We start from the raw sequence: 19,594 nt of genomic DNA on the forward strand, positions 1-19,594 counted from the left end.
ATGGCTTCTTTCGCATCACTCTCCCATACATCTTCTCCTTGTGCAAAGTGCGCTGTATTGTTGACCGATGCACATTGACACCATCTGCAGCAAGATGATGCTACACGTCTTTGGAGGTGGTCTGTGGATTGTCCTTGACTGTTCTCACCATTCTTCTTCTCTGCCTTTCTGATATTTTTCTTGGCCTGCCACTTCTGGGCTTAACAAGAACTGTACTTGTGTTGTTCCATTTCCTTACTATGTTCCTCACAGTGGAAACTGACAGTTTAAATCTCTGAGACAACATTTTGTATCCTTCCCCTGAATAACTATGTTGAATAATCTTTGTTTTCAGATCATTTGAAAGTTGTTTTGAGAAGCCCATGATGCCACTCTTCATAGGAGATTCAAATAGGAGAACAAGTTGCAAGTGGCCACCTTAAAAACCTTTTCTCATGATTGGATATACCTGCCTATGAAGTTCAAAGCTCAATGAGGTTACAAAACCAATTTAGTGCTTTAGTAAGTCAGTAAAAAGTAGTTAGGAGTGTTCAAATGAAGAAATTGATAAGGGTGCCCATACTTTTGCACCGGTCAAATTTTGTTTAAATGCGGATTGCACATTTTCTGTTAGTACAATAAATCTCATTTCAATCCAGAAATATTACTGAGTCCATCAGTTATTAGATATATGAAACTGAAATAGCTGTCGCAAAAACCCAAATTGTTATAAAGAAAAAAGGTTAACATTAATAGGGGTGCCCAAACTTTTTCATATGACTGTATTCCATTTTCTTATTATTGCTCCCACAGTTGGTTTCATCACACCAAGCTGCTTGCCTATTGCCGATTCAGTCTTCCCAGCCTGGTGCAGGGCTACAATTTTGTTTGTAGTGTCCTTCGACAGCGATTTGGTCTTCAGCGTTGTGGAGTTTGGAGTGTGACTGTTTGAGGTTGTGGACAGTTGTCTTTTATTCTGATGACAAGTTCAAACAGGTACCATTACTACAGGTAATGAATGGAGGAGAGAGGAGCCTCTAAAAGTTTTTAGGTGGCTAAATACTTATTTTCCACCATTTATTGCAAATAAAATCTTGCCAAATCAAACAAGGTGATTTTCTGGATTTGTTTTCTCATTTTGTCTCTCATAGTTGTAGTTTACTTATGATGTGAATTACAGGCCTCTCTCATCTTTTTAAGGGGGAGAACTTGCACAATTGGTGGCTGACTAAATACTGTACCTTTTTTCCCCACTGTATTTGCTAATATTTTTTATTATGACACCTGCTACATATTAGGATAGGATTTTGGAAATGGGACTAACCCTTTAAAGAGGTTCTCTGGATTACAAAAAAGTTATCATTTATCTTATTGATAGGTGATAACTTGTTTATCTGTAGGGACTCAACAAATGATAGAACTGGGACATTGTATGCCTATTAGAATGGCATGGCACTGCACATGCCTGACCGTTGCTTCATTCATTCATTCATTCATTCATTCATTCATTCATTCTTTATGGGGCTTCTTAGCACTGCCTTTCTCCCCATAGAGAACGAATGAAGCAGCGGTCCGACATCAAACCTGCCACTGTATTTAGTAATTGAGGATAAATGTTTCCTGTCAGGGATAAAAATTCACATTCTGCAGAACGGTTCAGGTCTCAGTGGTTGGACACCCACTGGTTAGGAAATTACCACCTGTCCTGTGGGTAGGTGACTACTAGTGATGGGCGGACCCGGACTGTAAAAGTCCGGATCTGCATGGTTTCAAAGGTACCCGGGTGCCAGACCCAGGCCCGGGATTCCAGATGTTCTGGATCTGGATTTGGCACTGGAGAAATTAAAAAAAAAAAATAAAGCTACAAATAATTTTTAAAAACAGCATGCATTCCCCCCCAATTTGGATAACAGCTGTGATAAAGCCTGACAGCTGCATATTCTCAGGCTGGGGAGGCCCAGGTTTATTGCTTATATGGTGGAAATCGGGATAATAAGGGGTTAATGATAGCCCACAGCTGCCACTAAGCCCTAGATTAATAATGGCAGGTGTCTATAAGACCCTCCATTACTAATCTGTAAATGAAAGTAAATAAACATGAACACCGAAAAAATCCTTTATTTGAAATAAAATACAAAAAAACCCCTCTTTCACCAATTTATTAACCCCCAAAATACCCCTGAAGGTACGACGTAATCCGCACGAGGTCCTACAACGATTCCAGCTCTACTATATATCTGAATTCACAGTGTGTGATCATGGTACATGACCGAACTCTGTGAGGTTCAGGCAGAGAATGAATGGGCCACAAAGATCATCGGTGACGTCACTCAGGTTGTTTGCAGTCTCAACAGAAGGTTCCCACGGTCCTCCACCTTTGACTGCAGGTAACCTGACCTCAGGGGACCTCAAGTGACCTCACTAAACTCAAGTTCACAGACCTGCATCTCCTGGCAGAGAACCACATTCTTTTTGCTAAGAGATGAAAATTTGGTGCTGAAATTTTTACACCATATTCCTGCACCCATTCTATATCTCCTGGAAAAAGATTGCATCACTACTGCATCATACCTCATGCGTTTTTAATGCGTTTTTTGCCAGGAGGTGTAGATTGGGTGCATGAATAAAGTGTAAAACATTCATCACCAAATTTACATCTCTTGGCCCAAAATAGCAAAAAAAAAACGTTTTGACACCATTTAAGTACAGTTTACTGCCAGGAGGTGCAAATTTGGTGCTGAAATGTGTGTACCAGATTTCAGCACCAAATTTGCACCTTGTGGTGGAAAAATTGTTTTGTTTTTTTTGCATTTATGCAATTTTGCATTTTTGCATTAGGTCAAGATATACAAATTTGGTGATTTAATTTTGACACCATATTTATGCACCCAATCTACTGGCAAAAAACGCATCAAAACCACATGAGGTATGATGCGGTAGTGAAGTGATTTTTTGCCAGGAGGTGTGGAATAGTGGCAGGCAAGAATATGGTGTAAAAATTTCAGCACCAAATCTGCATTTCTTGGCAAAAACACCCCCACGGTTTTCTCCTCTGAGGTCACATCTGCAGTCACAGGTGGAGACTCCAGCTGAGACTGCAGCTAGCCTGAGTAACTTCACCACTGAGCACGCAGCTCATTCAGTCTCTACATGGAGCCCACAGCGGGGGGTCATGTTCCATGATCTTGCGCCATCAGTTCAGATGTAGCAGAGCTGAATCATCGTGGGACCTCGTGTGGATTATGTCGGACCTGCAAGGGTGTTTTGGGGGTTAATAAAGTAGTGAAAGAAGGTGCTTTTTTGTATTTTATTCCAAATAAAGGATTTTTTCAGCTTTGGGCTGGGCCCCTTATGACCCCGATTGCCACCTCACCAGGGTAATAGGGAAGAGCTGGCTAAAGCGTCGGGCTTGTTGCATCTGATGGATGCGACAATCCGGGGTGGCTGCAGGCTGCTTTTTTTAGGCTGGGTGGTGGTCCAATAAGCATTAGCCTCCCCAGTCTGAGAATACCAGCCCTCAGCTGTTGGGCTTTATCTTGGCTGGGTATCTAAAATTGGGGGGAACCACATGCCATTTTTTAACATTATATTTAAATAATTTAAAAAAGACGCATGCGGGTCCTCTTAGTTTGATAAACAGCCACAATAAGCGAACGGCTGGGGGCTACAGCCTGTAGCCGTATGTTTTATCTGTTCTGGGCATCATAATATGGGGGGGACCGTACGCAAAATATGTTATTTATTTTTTACCACGGACGCACAGCACCTGTGATTGGAAGCAGTCAGCTGCCACTCTCTGTGGAGGCGCGTCTGCAACCAATCACAGGCGCCGGTTGGCAAGGAAAGCAGTGGATATGCAATGAATGTAATACAGCCCAGTAAGTGAATACTGTGCCTGAAAGCAGTGTACAGCTGCAAAGCTGCCTCAGTAAGTACAGCGTGCATGCTCCCGTCCCCCTATCCCTTCTACCACCATTTTTAATCCCCGGATTCTGGTCATCATAGAGTTATATGGGGACCGGAATCTGGCCTGGAACCGAATTTTAAAAACTGGATTTCTGGGACCCGCCGGTGCCAGTTATCTGCGAGTCCGCTCATCACTAGTGACTACGTGTTTTAACTAGAAAACCTCTTTAAGTAGTGTGTCATCCTGTGCCTCTCAGTGAACGTTACAGGTCACATAAGGTAAAGAATATTCTTATATAACAGCAGAGTAATTTGTTTAAGCGTTCTTCTTATGCATGGAAAGACTAACGTTTGCTTTCCAGTCAATTAAATGAATCAATAGATGTATCAAGCTAAGGTAATGCTACTACTTACTACCTTACGTAATTATTTCCATCTTGAGCATTTCAGGCATGTCTATAGGACAAATGCCTGAAAGATGTGGGACTCTCCCCTTTATTTGGCTGGAGAATGGTGACCCAGCCTTGGCTGATTAGCAGTGGAGCTGTTACTTATACATTACTTATGCATCATATCTCTGGCACATTAATGCTTCCTTTTTTCGTAGATGGGTGCAGATGGTATGGATGGATTTTCCGCTTCACAGCAATCTCGAAAGCTTGCTAGCTTTACTTTATCAGGTAATGGCTAATTTTTACTATTAATGGCTTGAAAAGGTTACAGTGAACACTGCTTTTAAGCCCATCATTTTGCTGTACATAAAAATAATAAAATCAGTTATACTAACCAATCCCTGCTCCAGTGCCAGCTCTCCCATTGCCCCTGTTCTTGTTGACAGGCTGACCACTACTGACAATCACTGGGCTTAGAAAGGACCCTGATGTACAGAAGGAGCTGTTGAGCCCACCCAGTGATTGGCTACATCAGTCATATGCGCTGTAGTCATGATGTCACCTCTGCAGACTAGGATGGGAGATAACTTGATAATCACTGGGGGCTCACCGTGTATACCTGTTTTAGTAAAGCTGAAGTGCAAATGACCCTAGCAGGTGGACCCCCAGCGATCCCCAAATTTTTACCTATCCATTTCCTTTGTTTTTGAGATAGTGTCTCATTTTCAAAATAACAATTTAATAAAAACTGCTTATGCTAAGATGCAGTTCTGCTAAGAAAATCTAGAACATAAAGTTATGGCCAAAAGTGTTGGCAGCATTGAAATTGTTCCAGAAAATAAAGTATTTCTTCCCAAAATGTTTGGTAAACAACTTTGTTTCAAGTATGTGATGCTCGGTCAAATTCACTTGTGTCAAGTAACAGGTGTGGGAAATATGAAAATCACACCTAAAATAAGATAAAAAAGGGAAGGTGACTCAATATTTCCATTGTGTGTCTGTGTGTGCCGCAGTAACCATGGAGAACAGAAAGAGAAGAAGAATTTGCTTACCAAACTTGTTGAAAAATATTAACAATTTCAAGGTTACAAATCCATCTCCTTCTTGATGTTCTTGAAGATCTTGATGTTCCTTTGGACATGGTGCGCAACATAATCAAGACGTTTACAACCCACGCCATTGTAGTTAATCTCTCTGGATGTTTACGACAGAAAAAATGATTAAAGATTGCAATTTAGGACAGTTCAGATGGTGGATATCCCAATCCCAATAAAGTTCCAAAGAAATTCAAGCTGTCCTGGAGGCTTAGGGTGCATAAGCAGCACCGAAAGCATTGAACTCTAAATATTAACTATGGTGCAATAACCTCAAAGGGAACCAACAGAAGAAGGACAAAAATTAGATAAATTTCAGCAATTAAATTTAATTAGAATAGCACATACACAACAAAAATAGTGCAAACATATACAGTGATGTCATTCACACAAAAAATGCACTAAAGATAGAACAAATTCCCCAGGTGCTGTGTGTTATCAGTGTAATCACCAGTGACAATCTGGAATACAGTGTAGATGGGTGTTAATATATCAGTAAAAGAGGTCATCATATGGTAAATATCACATAATATCAAGCACCCTATCCTACCATACAAGGCAGATCCATGTTCTCTCAGGGAAAACCGCAGACTGATGGAAATATAGACAAGGCACAAAACATCAGGCAAACATACTAGATAAGAGGTTAAATACCGGGAAATGTGATAGCAGAGTGCTTGTACAATGAATACAACTGGGAGCAGGAGCCTTGACGTGCGTTTCATCAACGTAGTGGCTCCGTCAACATTTTAATGAGATTAAATGCTATGGCAGGAGACCCAGGAGGGACCCCACTGCTGACACAGAGACATAATAAAGCTAGACTGAAGTCTGGCAAAATGTATGAGAGTAAGCTAAAATACTTATGGGAAAGTGTCTTGTGGACAAATGAGAACAAGATAGAGCTTTTTGGTAAAGCAGATCATTTTACTGTTCACTATAAATGGAATAAGGCCTACAAAGAAAATAACACAGTTCCTACAGTCAAATATGGTGGAGGTTAAAAGATGTTTTGGGGCTGCTTTCCTGCCTCTGAAACTGGATACCTTGACTGTGTGCAAAGCATCATGAAATCTGAAAATTACCAAAAGATTTTGGGTCGCAATGTAGTGTCCAGTGTCAGAAAGCTGGATTTGTGTCCTAGGTCATGGGTCTACCAGCAGGACAAGGACCCCAAACATACTTTAAGAATCACCCAGAAATGCACTGGAGAGTTCTGAAGTGTCCAGCAATGAGTTCGGATCAAAAACCTATTGAACACCTGTGGAGAAATCTTAAAATTGTTGATAGGAGAAGGCAACATTCAAATATGAGAGACCTGCAGTCGTTTTCAAAAGAAGAGTGGCTCAAAATTCCAATTGAGAGGTGTAAGCAGCTTTGTTGATGGTTATAGGAAGCAACTGATTGTACAGTCATGGCCAAAAGTTTTGAGAATGACACCAAAATTATATTTTCACATGATCTGTTGCCCTCTGATTTTTAATTGTGTTTATCTGATGTTTACATCACGTACAGAAATATAATTGCAATCATATTATGAGTACCAAAAGGTTATATTGACAGTTAGAATGAGTTAATGCAGCAAGTAAATATTTGCAGTGTTGACCCTTCTTCTTCAGGACCTCTGCAATTCTCCCTGGCATGCTCTCAATCAATTTCTGGACCAAATCCTGACTGATAGCTGTCAATTCTTGCATAAGCAATGCTTGCATTTTGCCAGAATTTGTTGGTTTTTGTTTGTCCACCCGTCTCTTGATGATTGCCCACAAGTTCTAAATGGGATTAAGATCTGGGGAGTTTCCAGGCCATGGACCCAAAATCTCTATGTTTTGTTCCATGAGCCATTTAGTGATCACCTTTGCTTTATGGCAAGGAGCTCCATCATGCTGGAAAAGGCATTGTTGGGCGCCAAACTGCTCTTGGACAGTTGGGAGAAGTTGCTATGGTACCATTCTGGTACCATTCTTTATTCATGGCTGTGTTTTTAGGCAAGACTGTGAGTGAGCCGATTCCCTTGGTTGAGAAGCAATCCCACACATGAATCGTTTCAGGATGCTTAACAGTTGGCATGAGACAAGACTGGTGGTAGCGCTCACCTCTTCTTCTCCTAATAAGCTGTTTTCCAGATGTCCCAAACAATCGAAAAGGGGATTCATCTGAGAAAATTACTTTACCCAGTCCTCAGCAGTCCACTCCCTGTACCTTTTGCAGAATATCAGTCGGTCCCTTATGCTTTTTCTGGAGATAAGTTGCTTCTTTGCTGCCCTCCTTGAAACCAGGCTTTGCTCAAAGAGTCTCCGCCTCACAGTGGGTGCAGAAGCACACACACCAGCCTGCTGCCATTGCTGAGCTAGCTCGGCACTGCTGGTAGTCCGATCCCGCAGCTGAAACAGTTTTAAGATACGGTCCTGGCATTTGCTGGTCCTTCTTGGGTGCCCTGGAGCCTTTTTGGCAACAATGGAAGCTCTCTCCTTGAAGTTCTTGATGATGCGATAGATTTTGACTGAGGTGCAATCTTTGTAGCTGCGATACTCTTCCCTGTTAGGCCATTTTTGTGCAGAGCAATGATGGCTGCACGTGTTTCTTTAGAGATAACCATGGTTAACTGAAGAGAAACAATGATACCAAGCACCAGCCTCCTTTTAAAGTGTCCAGTGGTGTCATTCTTACTTAATCATGACTGATTGATCGCCAGCCCTGTCCTCATCAACACCCACACCTGTGTTAATGGAACAATCACTTAAACAATGTTAGCTGCTCCTTTTAAGGCAGGAATGCAATGATGTTGAAATATGTTTTGGGGGTTAAAGTTCATTTTCTTACCCAATATTGACTTTGCAAGTAATTGCTGTTAAGCCGATCACTCTTTATGACATTCTGGAGTATATGCAAATTGCCATTAGAAAAACTTAAGCAGTAGACTTTCTAAAAATTAATATTTGTAGCATTCTCAAAACTTTTGGCCATGACTGTAGTTATTAATTCCAATGGTTGCGCAAACCAAATGTTAAGTTGAGGGTGCCAACAATTTTGTCCGGACCATTTTTTTTTTTAATTCTCTATTTATCAACAAAACAATTACATAATCTGAATATAGTTAGCTTCATATAGTTAACAAATGCAAAGTTGGCCAGTACATTACAGTAAAATCCTATGACAGGGATACATGGAAGAGCTCAAGATCTCCAAAAGGAAAACAGAAAACTAATATAACTGTAATTCCACAGAGCAAAAATCAAATAAAAAAGAAAACACGGAGCAAAGAAAGACAAGAAATTAAAAAAAAAAATGGTGGGATAAGCAAGACTAAAGGGTGAAAGAGAATGGAAAAGAGGGGAAGATGGGGAGAAGGGAAGCAGTTTACCAATATATCTAAACTAGGTGTCCATTCACACAAGACCCATTAATGCCATCAGTCCATATAATCAGGGAGCAGCAGGAAGCTGTATTGATTTGAGTCAGAAAACTGGAGGACACAGGAGCATAAATGCTGCAGATAAAATAAATAATTATCATGTGGAATCGAGAAGAACAATATCTGAAATGACAAATAGTGGATTAAAAAGACAAATGTAGGCAACGTCTAGGGACACAAAATGTAATATAGATAAAATGGTATATATAAACTTAAGCAGTAAATGTTTTAGACACAGTGGCGTGGAGTCAGCCAGGTTAATTCAGATAAAGTGCCAGTGCAATTCAATGTCGGCTGAATATTAACATCACTGTATCAAATGTATAATGCCTGAAGCATATAGACAATGCTATAACAAAGAAATCTGAATCCACAGAAAATGGAATAAGCTTTCATGAGACACATATACATAATATATGGTAAAAAGTGAAACCTTGGTTCCAGCAGAACGAATGCTGTAGAGAGATAAGTACAGCCTCAACGTACGTTTCGCTATCTTGTGCCTTGCTTCATCAGGGGTACAAATACAGTGTAAGGCCTTGTGCCCACAGGGCGTTTTTACAGCGTTTTTTCTAGCGTTTTTCATTGCTTTTTTTAATCAATAAAAGCAAGGAAAAAGCATCCCAGCAAAGTCTATGAGAATCAGGACTTGCTGTGCCCACGTTGCTTCTTTTTCAGTTGCTTTTTTTCTTGCTGAAAAAAGAAGCAACATGTCAATTGTTTTAGCGTTTTTTCCTGCTTTTTTCCCCAATTGACTTCAATGGAGTCAGGGAAAAAAGCAAGAAAAAACGCATGTGTAATGCCCACGTTGCTTTATATTTTATGCGTTTGGGCGTTTTAAGGGAGAAAAGAAAGCTATGGCTATGTAGATTCCTTCATAGAAGAAAGCCACATAGCCAGCGTCGGGAGCTGTTATCTTATCTCCCATTGTTTAGCGCGACACCTCTGCAGGGACCCCCGCTGACGTCACAAGGTAAAGAGTTCATCACAGCGGGGGATCTCCAGGAAATCCCACAGTAATCCCCCTGTATGAATTGTATTCACCTTGTGACATCCCAGAACTTATACAGCGAGGTGTCGCGGTAAACAATGCATGGACCGCCGCTGATGTCACAAGGTAAAGAGTTCATCCCAGCGGGGGATCTCCAGGAAATACCCCAGTAATCCCCCTGTATGAATTGTATTCACCTTGTGACATCCCTGAACTTATACAGCGAGGTGTCGCGGTAAACAATGCATGGACCGCTGCTGATGTCACAAGGTAAAGAGTTCATCCCAGCGGGGATCTCCAAGAATGTGGGCAGCATTGCTCGGTAATCCCCCTGCATGAATTGTATTCACATTGTGACATCCCGAACTTCTCTGCAGTGACATGTGGCATTAAACAATGCAGGGACCCCCGCTGACGTCACAAGGTGAATAGTTCATCCCAGCGGGGGATCTCCAGGAAAGCTGTAGCAACAAGTGAACAAGTCCTGCACCGCCTGCCCTCAGATTACCTCCAAGTTCAGTGGCTCACGTGCTGATGACTGCCATGTAGCGCTGGTTTGCAGGCGCAGCGTGCTGGTCGGTATTGAGCAGCTAGGAGATCCAACAACAGGAAGATGAAAAATCGACCGCAAACAGCTGCTATGCCAAACAATTTCTTTTTTATTCAAGCGTTCTTTTCATCGGTGCAGATAAAAATGCGGGAGGTGACTAGGATGCGAGTCCCTCCAAAGGACGACGGCCGTTTCGTCTGTAAGCCAGACTTCTACGGGTCCACGTCGGGGAATGGCCGCACGCACCTTATAAAGGGGAGTGCATCCAGGCCACATCACCGCACATTAAAAACAGAGGAATGCACACATGATAGTGATTAACATAATCACTAGCAGGCGGTGCAGGACTTGTTCACTTGTTGCTACAGTATATTTGGATTCTTTTCTGGAGTCTTTTTTGCACGCTGTTGCCGGGCTCAGTACCAAAGTTCGCAAGAGACTGTGTGTTTTATCACATTTGCGGTGGCCACTATGGAACTGATGGACAATGAAAGCGCAAGTTCTGTGGACGTTCCAGGTGTACAGGCGGGGAGGATCGATGCGGCTTCCTTTTTCGAGGAATGCAATCTAAAAAAGGACACTGAGGTACTTGGCATTAAAACACTCGAAAATAAGATATATTCCCTCTCTGACAGAGAGGTGCGTCTATTTTGGACTATAAAGTCGTTACAGTCTTATGTTGATTGCGGCAGGGTCCCTAGGGGCCTCCGAGTGATAAAAACATTGTCCCATTTTCAAGATGATAAAAACTTTACTAAAGAATGGGAGAGCATTCAGCATGATTGTTCCATGAGGCTGCTACAGCTGGTCTTGAAGAAAAATGAGGAGGAATATTCAGCTCTGAACATACAGCTGGACGTTTTGAAAAAAGACACTCGTTCACGTGTCACTGAGGGTGTATGGTTAACATTCATACAGAATTTGGACAAAAAATTGATTGACACTCAGACAGAGATTAAAATTAAAAAAAGAGAAAAGTTCATGAGAGATAAAAAAGATTACGAAATGGGACAAATTTTCTGTTGGACAAAAGATCGCACTAAAAATTATAAAAGAAAACCTTATATAAAAAACAAAAAATTGGGTAACCAGGAAAGAGGGTACTGGACCACTGAATCGGAGTCCAGTGGCTCTGAGGATGTGGTTCCAGGCCCCTCTAGAACGGTGACCCCTCAAGTTGGGCCAAATCCTGCCCCTTTAGGAAACGCATCCGTAGGGGGGGCAGGAAGAGGCACAAGGGGAAGAGGTCACAAGAGAAAATTTGTCTCATGGAAGAATTAGAATATTTGTCACCCTCTCTCTCTCCTTCTGCCAATAATGTTGTTAACCTGTCTGAACATGTGTTGACCGATGATATGGTAGCCGTCCTATCTAGAGGTTTAAATTTTTGCGTGCCAGAAGAGTTTGATTTTTCTGAATTCAGAATTGATTTATATAAAGCCACAAGGAAAATGCACTTGCATAAGTTTTTTCACCAGACGTCGACCACTTCGACTATAGTCCCTGAGGGTCACCAACCTTGCACAACTGAGGGGTGCGATTGGGATATTACGGGGGCTTTTGACTCCACTGTAACACAGGCCGCTGGTTTGCTGTTGAGTCTGAATGACCCCGAGGGCGAAAAGCCTTTTGACCCAGGTGGTGACACTAATGAATGTGGTAGATTCACTAAGGGGGTGAAATCTAATTTTTTTCCCCCCGGTGGCCCATGGGAATTTAATTGATGTGTTTCAGGAAGCAGTTGTCAAGGATGTTGAGGCATTGCTATATCCCAAAATGGATAATAATCTTAATGAGGGAGAAGCGGCAGCGGTAAAAATAATGTGCACGTGGAATGACACAGTATTCCGCCAAGCGGATAAAGGCGGTAATATTGTGTTGTTAACGCGCACCGCTTATATTAAAGAATGCTTAAGGCATCTGCAGGATCGTGATACATATACTCCCTTACAATCTAACCCCATTACTGAGTATAAGAAGCAATTAACACGCTTATTGGGGAGATATGTAACACTCGGTTTTCTCACTAGCACTCAGGTCGAAAAATTAATTCCAGAATTTCCCACAAAACCCCATTGGTATGCTATACCTAAGATACACAAAGATAGTGTCAACCCCCCTGGCCGCCCGATAGTGGCTGGCATCGGTTCGTTAACTGAGCCGTTGTCCCACTATCTTGATTGGTTACTGAGGCCTCTGATGGAAAGAATCCCTTCCTATGTGAAGGATAGTAACGATTTTATATCTTTGTTGAGAGGTTTTGATTGGCAGGAGGGGTTTAATCTTGTGTCCATCGATGTGGAAAGCTTGTATACACGGATACCCCAGAACCTAGGTGTACAGGCAGTGAGGGAGACAGTGGCTCGCAGTGGGAAAACGCAGTTGTATTGTGATTTTGTAGGTGAAGCTTTGAATTTTGTGCTTTCAAAAAACGCATTCATGTTCCTGGATAAATGGTACGTTCAGTGCGGGGGTACTGCAATGGGTACCCCCGTATCGTGCGCCATGGCTAATATTTTTTTGGGTTTTTTTGAGAGCGTATACGTTTTTGTTAGCACAAACCCATTTCTCAAGCACGTGAAGTTGTTCCTCAGATATGTGGACGACATATTCATGGTGTGGGATGGTACAGAGGAGGAGTTCACAGGTTTTGTCACCTACCTCAATAGTACAAACACCATGAATATGTCGTTTACATCATGTTTTGGAGGCAACGTTATAACATTTTTGGATATAGAGGTAGAAGTGAAAGAAGGGTTAATATTGACAAAGATGTATAGGAAACCAACTGCCTCTAACTCGTTACTGCACTTTCAGAGTGCCCACCCCACTCATACTAAAGTAGCTTTACCCTACTCTCAGTTTTTGAGACTAAGAAGGATCAATAATGTAAAAGAGATTTTTGAAGAACAAGCTGGGGATTTAAGATCAAGGTTATTGGCACGGGGTTACCCTAGTACACTAATTGATTCTGCGTATGAGAAGGCGTGTTCTGAGAGTTCTGAAAATCTATGGGTCAGCCAATCTTTTGGTATTGGAAAATTGTCACATAGGCAAAGGCAAAAAAGGTGAGAAAAACGAACAATGCCGTAAATAGGTTTATGTTCAGTTTTAGGTTTGGCCCCTTAGATGGAGTAATAAAAAAAGCCATAAAAAAGAATTGGCATATCCTTGCCAACGACCCGGATCTAAAGAGTATGACAGATGCAGGACCCCTAGTCTATTATAGACGGTGTAATAATTTGAGAGATCTGCTGGTGAAAAACAGGGTGACCTGTCAGTCCACATGGCTCGAGAAATGTTCGCCTGTTGGGAATTTTCGCTGCGGTCACTGCAAGTTTTGCGCCTTACATCTCACTGGTACATCTCTTCAAATTGGCTCTTTTTCTCACCAGGTCAGGCAGTTTATTTCCTGCAAGACGAAGTATGTGGTTTATGTGATTGTATGCCCCTGTGGAAGATTTTATATAGGGAAGACAATAAGGTGCATGTACATACGCTTTAGGGAGCACTATAAATCGATCTCCACAGGTAAAGGTTCTCCTAGGCTAATAGAACACATTCGCACAGCACATGAAGGTAATCCCAACATCTTGCGCTTTGCAGGACTAGTCCAGGTTTCCCTGCCTCCACAAGGGGGCGATCTCCATAAGTTATTGCTACGTAAAGAAGCAAGTATGATAATAAAATTTGGAGCGCAGGGAAACCTGGGTTTGAATGACCGTAACGACCTAGCTGTATTCTTATAATACTGGCTTGCATAAAACTGATTTTTTGCAAATTATTTTCGAGTGATGGATTCATTTTGGATCTTTTGATAAATGAGTGGTTATGTCATTAAAAAGAATAACATGAACATAATGAGTTATGTATTGATATGACATTGATAAATGCCTCTGTACCTTTCAGGTGAATTTTTTCCTGAATTTTTTCCTTTTTTTTCCCCTGTTTTCATGTTTGTTTTTGAAATGTGTGTCACATTGATTGTATGACCATGTTTTAAATGGGATGTGTTGTCTGCACTTATGTTAATCACTATCATGTGTGCATTCCTCTGTTTTTAATGTGCGGTGATGTGGCCTGGATGCACTCCCCTTTATAAGGTGCGTGCGGCCATTCCCCGACGTGGACCCGTAGAAGTCTGGCTTACAGACGAAACGGCCGTCGTCCTTTGGAGGGACTCGCATCCTAGTCACCTCCCGCATTTTTATCTGCACCGATGAAAAGAACGCTTGAATAAAAAAGAAATTGTTTGGCATAGCAGCTGTTTGCGGTCGATTTTTCATCTTCCTGCTGTTGGATCTCCAGGAAAGCCCCCGGTAATTCTCCAGCATGAATTGTATTCACCTCCTGACATCCCCGGACTTCCCTGCAAAGAGATGTCGCGGTAAAACACCGCAAGAATACTGAATGCCTGGTGCACAGCCTATGCCACATAAATGCAGGCAACCCCCGCTGACGTCAAGGTGAACCCCGAAAAACCCCGGTGATCCTCCTGCATGAACTGTGTTCACCTTTTGCCATGCACCAGACATTCAGTATTCTTGCAGTGTTTTACCGACACCACTCTACAGGGAGGTCAGGGGATGTCACAAGTTGAATACAGTTCATGTAGGAGATCCGCTGCTGGAATTAACTCTTCACCTTACTCACCTCTCTGCAGTCTCCTGGGTCACATCCGATGGGCTCCAGGACCTGCCGGTAAGCAGCTGATTGTTTACGTCCAGCGGTGAAAAGCCTGCCGGCTTTTTAACTACCAGATGATGAATCAGCTGATCTTCCCTGGACGTAAACGATCGGATGATGCTATTAGGTGATACCATCAGCTGCTTACCAGCGGGTCCTGGAGCCCATGAGACTTTTAGACAATCAGCTGATGTGTAATCTGTTTCAGGTCCTTGAACCTGTCAGGTTCAAAGACCTGAATCCAATATCATCTGATCAGAAGGCAAACCGATCAGATGATGTGTCATCATCTGATCAGTTTGCCTTTCAATCAGATGATATTGGATCCGGATTGGACATCGCGGGACCCTCGACCCAGGACTACGGCGGAGGGGGGTTCTTTAGTTCAATAAAGATGGAGTCACTAATTGTGTTTTGTTTTATTTCTAATAAAAATATTTTTCTCTGTGTTGTGTTTTTTTTATCTTTACTTGAAATTCATGGCGGCTATGTCTAATATTGGCGTGACACCATGAATTTCAGGCTTAGGGCCAGCTGATAATACAAAGCTGGCCCTAACCCCATTATTACCCAGTGAGCCACCCGATACCAGGGCTGCTGGAAGAGTTGGATACAGCACCAGAAGATGGCGCTTCCTATGAATGCGCCATTTTCTGGGGCAGCTGCGGACTGCAATTCGCAGTGGGGGGGCCCAGAAAGCTTGGGCCACCCTGTACTGCGGATTCCAGTCCCCAGCTGCCTAGTTGTACCTGGCTGGACACATAAATTGGGCGAAGCCCATGTCGTTTTTTTTTTTTAATTATTTTATGAAATTCATGAAATAATTAAAAAAAGGGCTTCCCTATATTTTTGGTTCCCAGCTGGGTACAAATAGGCAGCTGGGGGTTGGAGGCCACCCGTACCTGCCTGCTGTACCTGGCTGGCATACAAAAATATGGCGAAGCCCATGTCGATTTTTCTTTAATTCATTATAAAAAAAAACAAACACATAACCCAAAAGGGTTAGGGGTAAAAAAAATGCTTAGGCTCTCGCTGCATTTTCTATTGCTAGGGTAACTTAAACAGCTACTGGCTGCTAACCCCTCCTGCTTGGTGTTACCTTCACTGGCAATGAAAAATCCAGGGAAGCCCTTTTTCCTTGAGTTTTTTTGCCAAAAATCTAAAAAAAAATGACGTGGGCTTCGCCCAATTTTTGTGTCCAGCCAGGTACAACCAGACAGCTAGGGACTGGAATCTGCAGCGCAGAGTGGCCCAAGCTTTCTGGGCCCCCTGCTGCGTATTGCAGTCTGCAGCTGCCCCAGAAAATGGTGCTGTCATAGAAGTGCCATCTTTTGGCGCTGTGTCCAACTCTCCCAGCGGACCTGGTGTCGGGTCGCACGCTGGGTAATAAGGGGTTAATACCAGCTTTGTTTTACCAGCTGGTATTAAGTCCGAGATTCTTATTGTCAGGCCAAGTTTGACCCGGCCATTTAGAATCTCCAATGAAGGGTTACACCACACAGAAAAAAATACTTTATTAGAAATAAATATACAGACACAGTTAGGGACTCCATCTTTATTACTCCCTCTCACCCCTCCTCGATCCTGGTCTTCTGTCACCGATCTAGCTCTGCTACATCAGAAGGCACGGGGGAGCAAGAACGCTTCTGCTCCTCGTGCTGTCTAATCACTCAATGAGTGAGCAGAGACTGCGGGTTGGTAAGCGGTGACATCACCGCTGCCACCGTTGCCATAGTAACCTAATGAGCGAGTTACTATAGCAACAGTGATCTCTGAGTACCTGATTCCCGGCGCCGCTATTCACCTTCATGAGCTGGTGAATACCGGCGCTGGTAAACGATCTAATGGATCATCATTTTCCTGTCACTTTTATTCCAAAATGGAGATTGAAGAAAATGGGTTGAAGAAGGAAATGATATCAGAACACCTTTATTTTCATATCCAACTTTAATGAGCTGAAACAAGCATTCAATAGTACCAAAAAAGCATGAAAAGAAGCATGAAAAAAAGCAGGAAAAAAAGCCTGAAAGCATGAAAAAAAGCATGAAAAAAAGCATGAAAAGAAGCATGAAAAGAAGCATGAAAAAAAGCAAGAAAAAAAGCATGAAAAGAAGCAAGAAAATAAGCATGAAAGCATGAAAAGAAGCATGAAAAAAAGCATGAAAGCATGAAAAGAAGCACAGAAAAAAGCAGCTTTTTTGTGCTGAAAAAAAAGCACCGTGGGCACAGGGCCTAACACCATGTAGGACAGTCACAAGATAGTAAAACGTACATTTTGTTTAGATGTAGGCTTGTCCAATGGATCAACAATCATAAAATAACCAGAAGAGAGTGTGACAGATCATACCCTCACCCACACAGAGATTTTCAAATGTTTAAAGATTTCGTACGCATTGTGCGTAATTTGGAAGAGAGCAAAGAAAATGTAGAAGTTGAAGGAAACGCCAGGTTCCCAGCAGAGATTGGGCCACTATATCTTAAGTGGCCTAAAGAGAAGTTCAATCCATATCCACCCTGATCTGATTAAAACTAAAATTTCCCTGAGAAATCCACAACTGGAAAACTGGTTCTGACAAGCCTGGGGGAAAATCGGGTGAACTGATAATACCATAGGAGATAATGAAGATGGATAGGTAAAAGAAACTTGCTTATCTCTGAACTGTAGCAGCAATGAAGTGAGTAGATTATTGTAGGATGTGACTGCAATGATGACAGGCTAATATTGGGTAGCCAAGGAAGGGCTGATAAAGACAACTCTGAAAAGCTCTGATCGATTTACATCCACAATTTAAATTAGGCATGTTTACACTAGTCTATCTAAACATATGAGCAGACAGATAATATGTCCTTAAATCAGGAAGGCATAAACTACCCCTACTTTTAGGTCTACATGGTTAAGACCACAATAATCTGGCAGGTTTATTTGCCTATTTGAAGAGATTCAAAGGATTTAAAAATGGATATAGGAAGTTCTTAGGCAGGGTTTGGAGGAGATATAAAATGTGGGGCAAGACATTCATTTTAAGAATTTCACATCTCCATAGCATACCTTTTTTCCCCGAAAATAAGACACTGTCTTATTTTTTTTTGTTCCGGAAAATGTGCTAGGGCTTATTTTCGGGGTTGGGCTTATTCTCAGAAAAACACGGTTGGGGGCAAGTTTACCCTTCGAAAAAATGCAGATCTCCCTTCCCAGGAGAGTCATACCTACCAGACCCTGGGCATCTGTGTAGCTTCCAGGTCCTCCTGTGATCTTCAGGAGGCGCTCCCACAGGCGGACTCCTGGACGAAGCACAGTAACTGCGAAACGCGCGTCAGTGTTCATGAGGGCTGCTGCACTGATACCTTCTTGGATTTTTTACTCTTTGGTAATATGAATTGTGCCTTGCAATCTTAACCTCACTGTCCTTATACATAATAACTTTTTATTTATATATCTTGTAATAGACTGACTGTGACTCTTACTGCTAAGCACATATTTTATAATTATCTGTCTTACTATCCTGCTGGTATATGTTGGTGTGTATTTTTCACCACTAGTGCCGTGTCCCCCATGTATATCATTCCATCCATCATCTGGGTGGTTCCATTTGATTCATTTTACTTAAAGCTATTGTTAATAAAGAAATTTGAAGTTTATACTGTTTATATTGCTTGTTTTGGCTGTAAGATTGGTGTTATTTTATGTAGCAAGCAATTGTTGATATTGTGGTGTTGGTGTTATATGTGTGACATGATGGAGCGTCATTATCAGTTGTGTAGTTCTCTCGGGTGCCATTATCATCCAGTAAAATGATGGTTTATATTTGCAATGTTTTCGAAGTCTGAAAATTGTCACGGTTTTCACCTAATTAAAGAGTTCTAAATGTCTGGACAATTGTGACAAGTTTTAGATATAACGGGTAGTTTTTACGGTAACTTATCCTATGAATTTGGCAGACAGATATGATGGGGGTTATAGCTTCAGAAACATGAGTGCTACAGAAGCAATGTGCCCACAGAGCCTAATATACGGCTCATCTTCATCTGAGGACTGGAGCAATACAGAATAATACTTTATTCAGTGCTGCATTTAATCCCTCACATCTGTTTGTCCTTGAAGCAGCTGTCTCTGCTGGCTTTTCTTTGGCTTGACCTTGTTTACAGGATATGTATGTTAAATTCCTTGGCAATGCTGGATTACTTAAATTGAAATGATGATATGGATGATGTGCCACCTGCAAACCATGGAAAGAAACCTCGCCTTTGCTTTTCTTCTACATCATTTACCGTAACTTAAATTTTATTTAAAAATACTGGATTTATTTTGTCTTGTGCCTCGAGGACCCATAAATCATTTTAATATTTTCTAGTTGATGATATTTCTTTGTGGGAGATTCTGTCATATTGTTTTTTTTGGCATTCTGTATGCGATAAGTATTTTTGTATTTTTTTTTTGGTCAGACAATTCTACATGCCACGATACAACATAATTTTATTTATTTAAATTTCGCTATTTGCATTTTGAGAAAGGAGTGATTTAAACTTTTAGATTTTGTTTCTGTATTCCTTATATTTTTATTAGCACATTTCGGGAACTTG

The 19,594-nt window shown here is 41.7% G+C and overlaps 1 protein-coding gene across 5 annotated transcripts in view; it reads left to right on the forward strand.

Annotated features, from left to right (window-relative positions):
* The window catches only part of HECW2 (HECT, C2 and WW domain containing E3 ubiquitin protein ligase 2), a 453,200-nt gene that overhangs the window by 225,107 nt on the left and 208,499 nt on the right, over window positions 1-19,594 (forward strand). For all 5 annotated transcript variants that reach the window (XM_075317832.1, XM_075317831.1, XM_075317833.1 and 2 more), the window contains one exon: window positions 4,493-4,565. In XM_075317832.1, the coding sequence (XP_075173947.1) occupies window positions 4,493-4,565 (73 nt within the window). The remainder of the gene's footprint in view (window positions 1-4,492; window positions 4,566-19,594) is intronic.

Source organism: Anomaloglossus baeobatrachus, chromosome 7 (genome assembly GCF_048569485.1).
Source record: "Anomaloglossus baeobatrachus isolate aAnoBae1 chromosome 7, aAnoBae1.hap1, whole genome shotgun sequence".
Taxonomy (NCBI): domain Eukaryota; kingdom Metazoa; phylum Chordata; class Amphibia; order Anura; family Aromobatidae; genus Anomaloglossus; species Anomaloglossus baeobatrachus.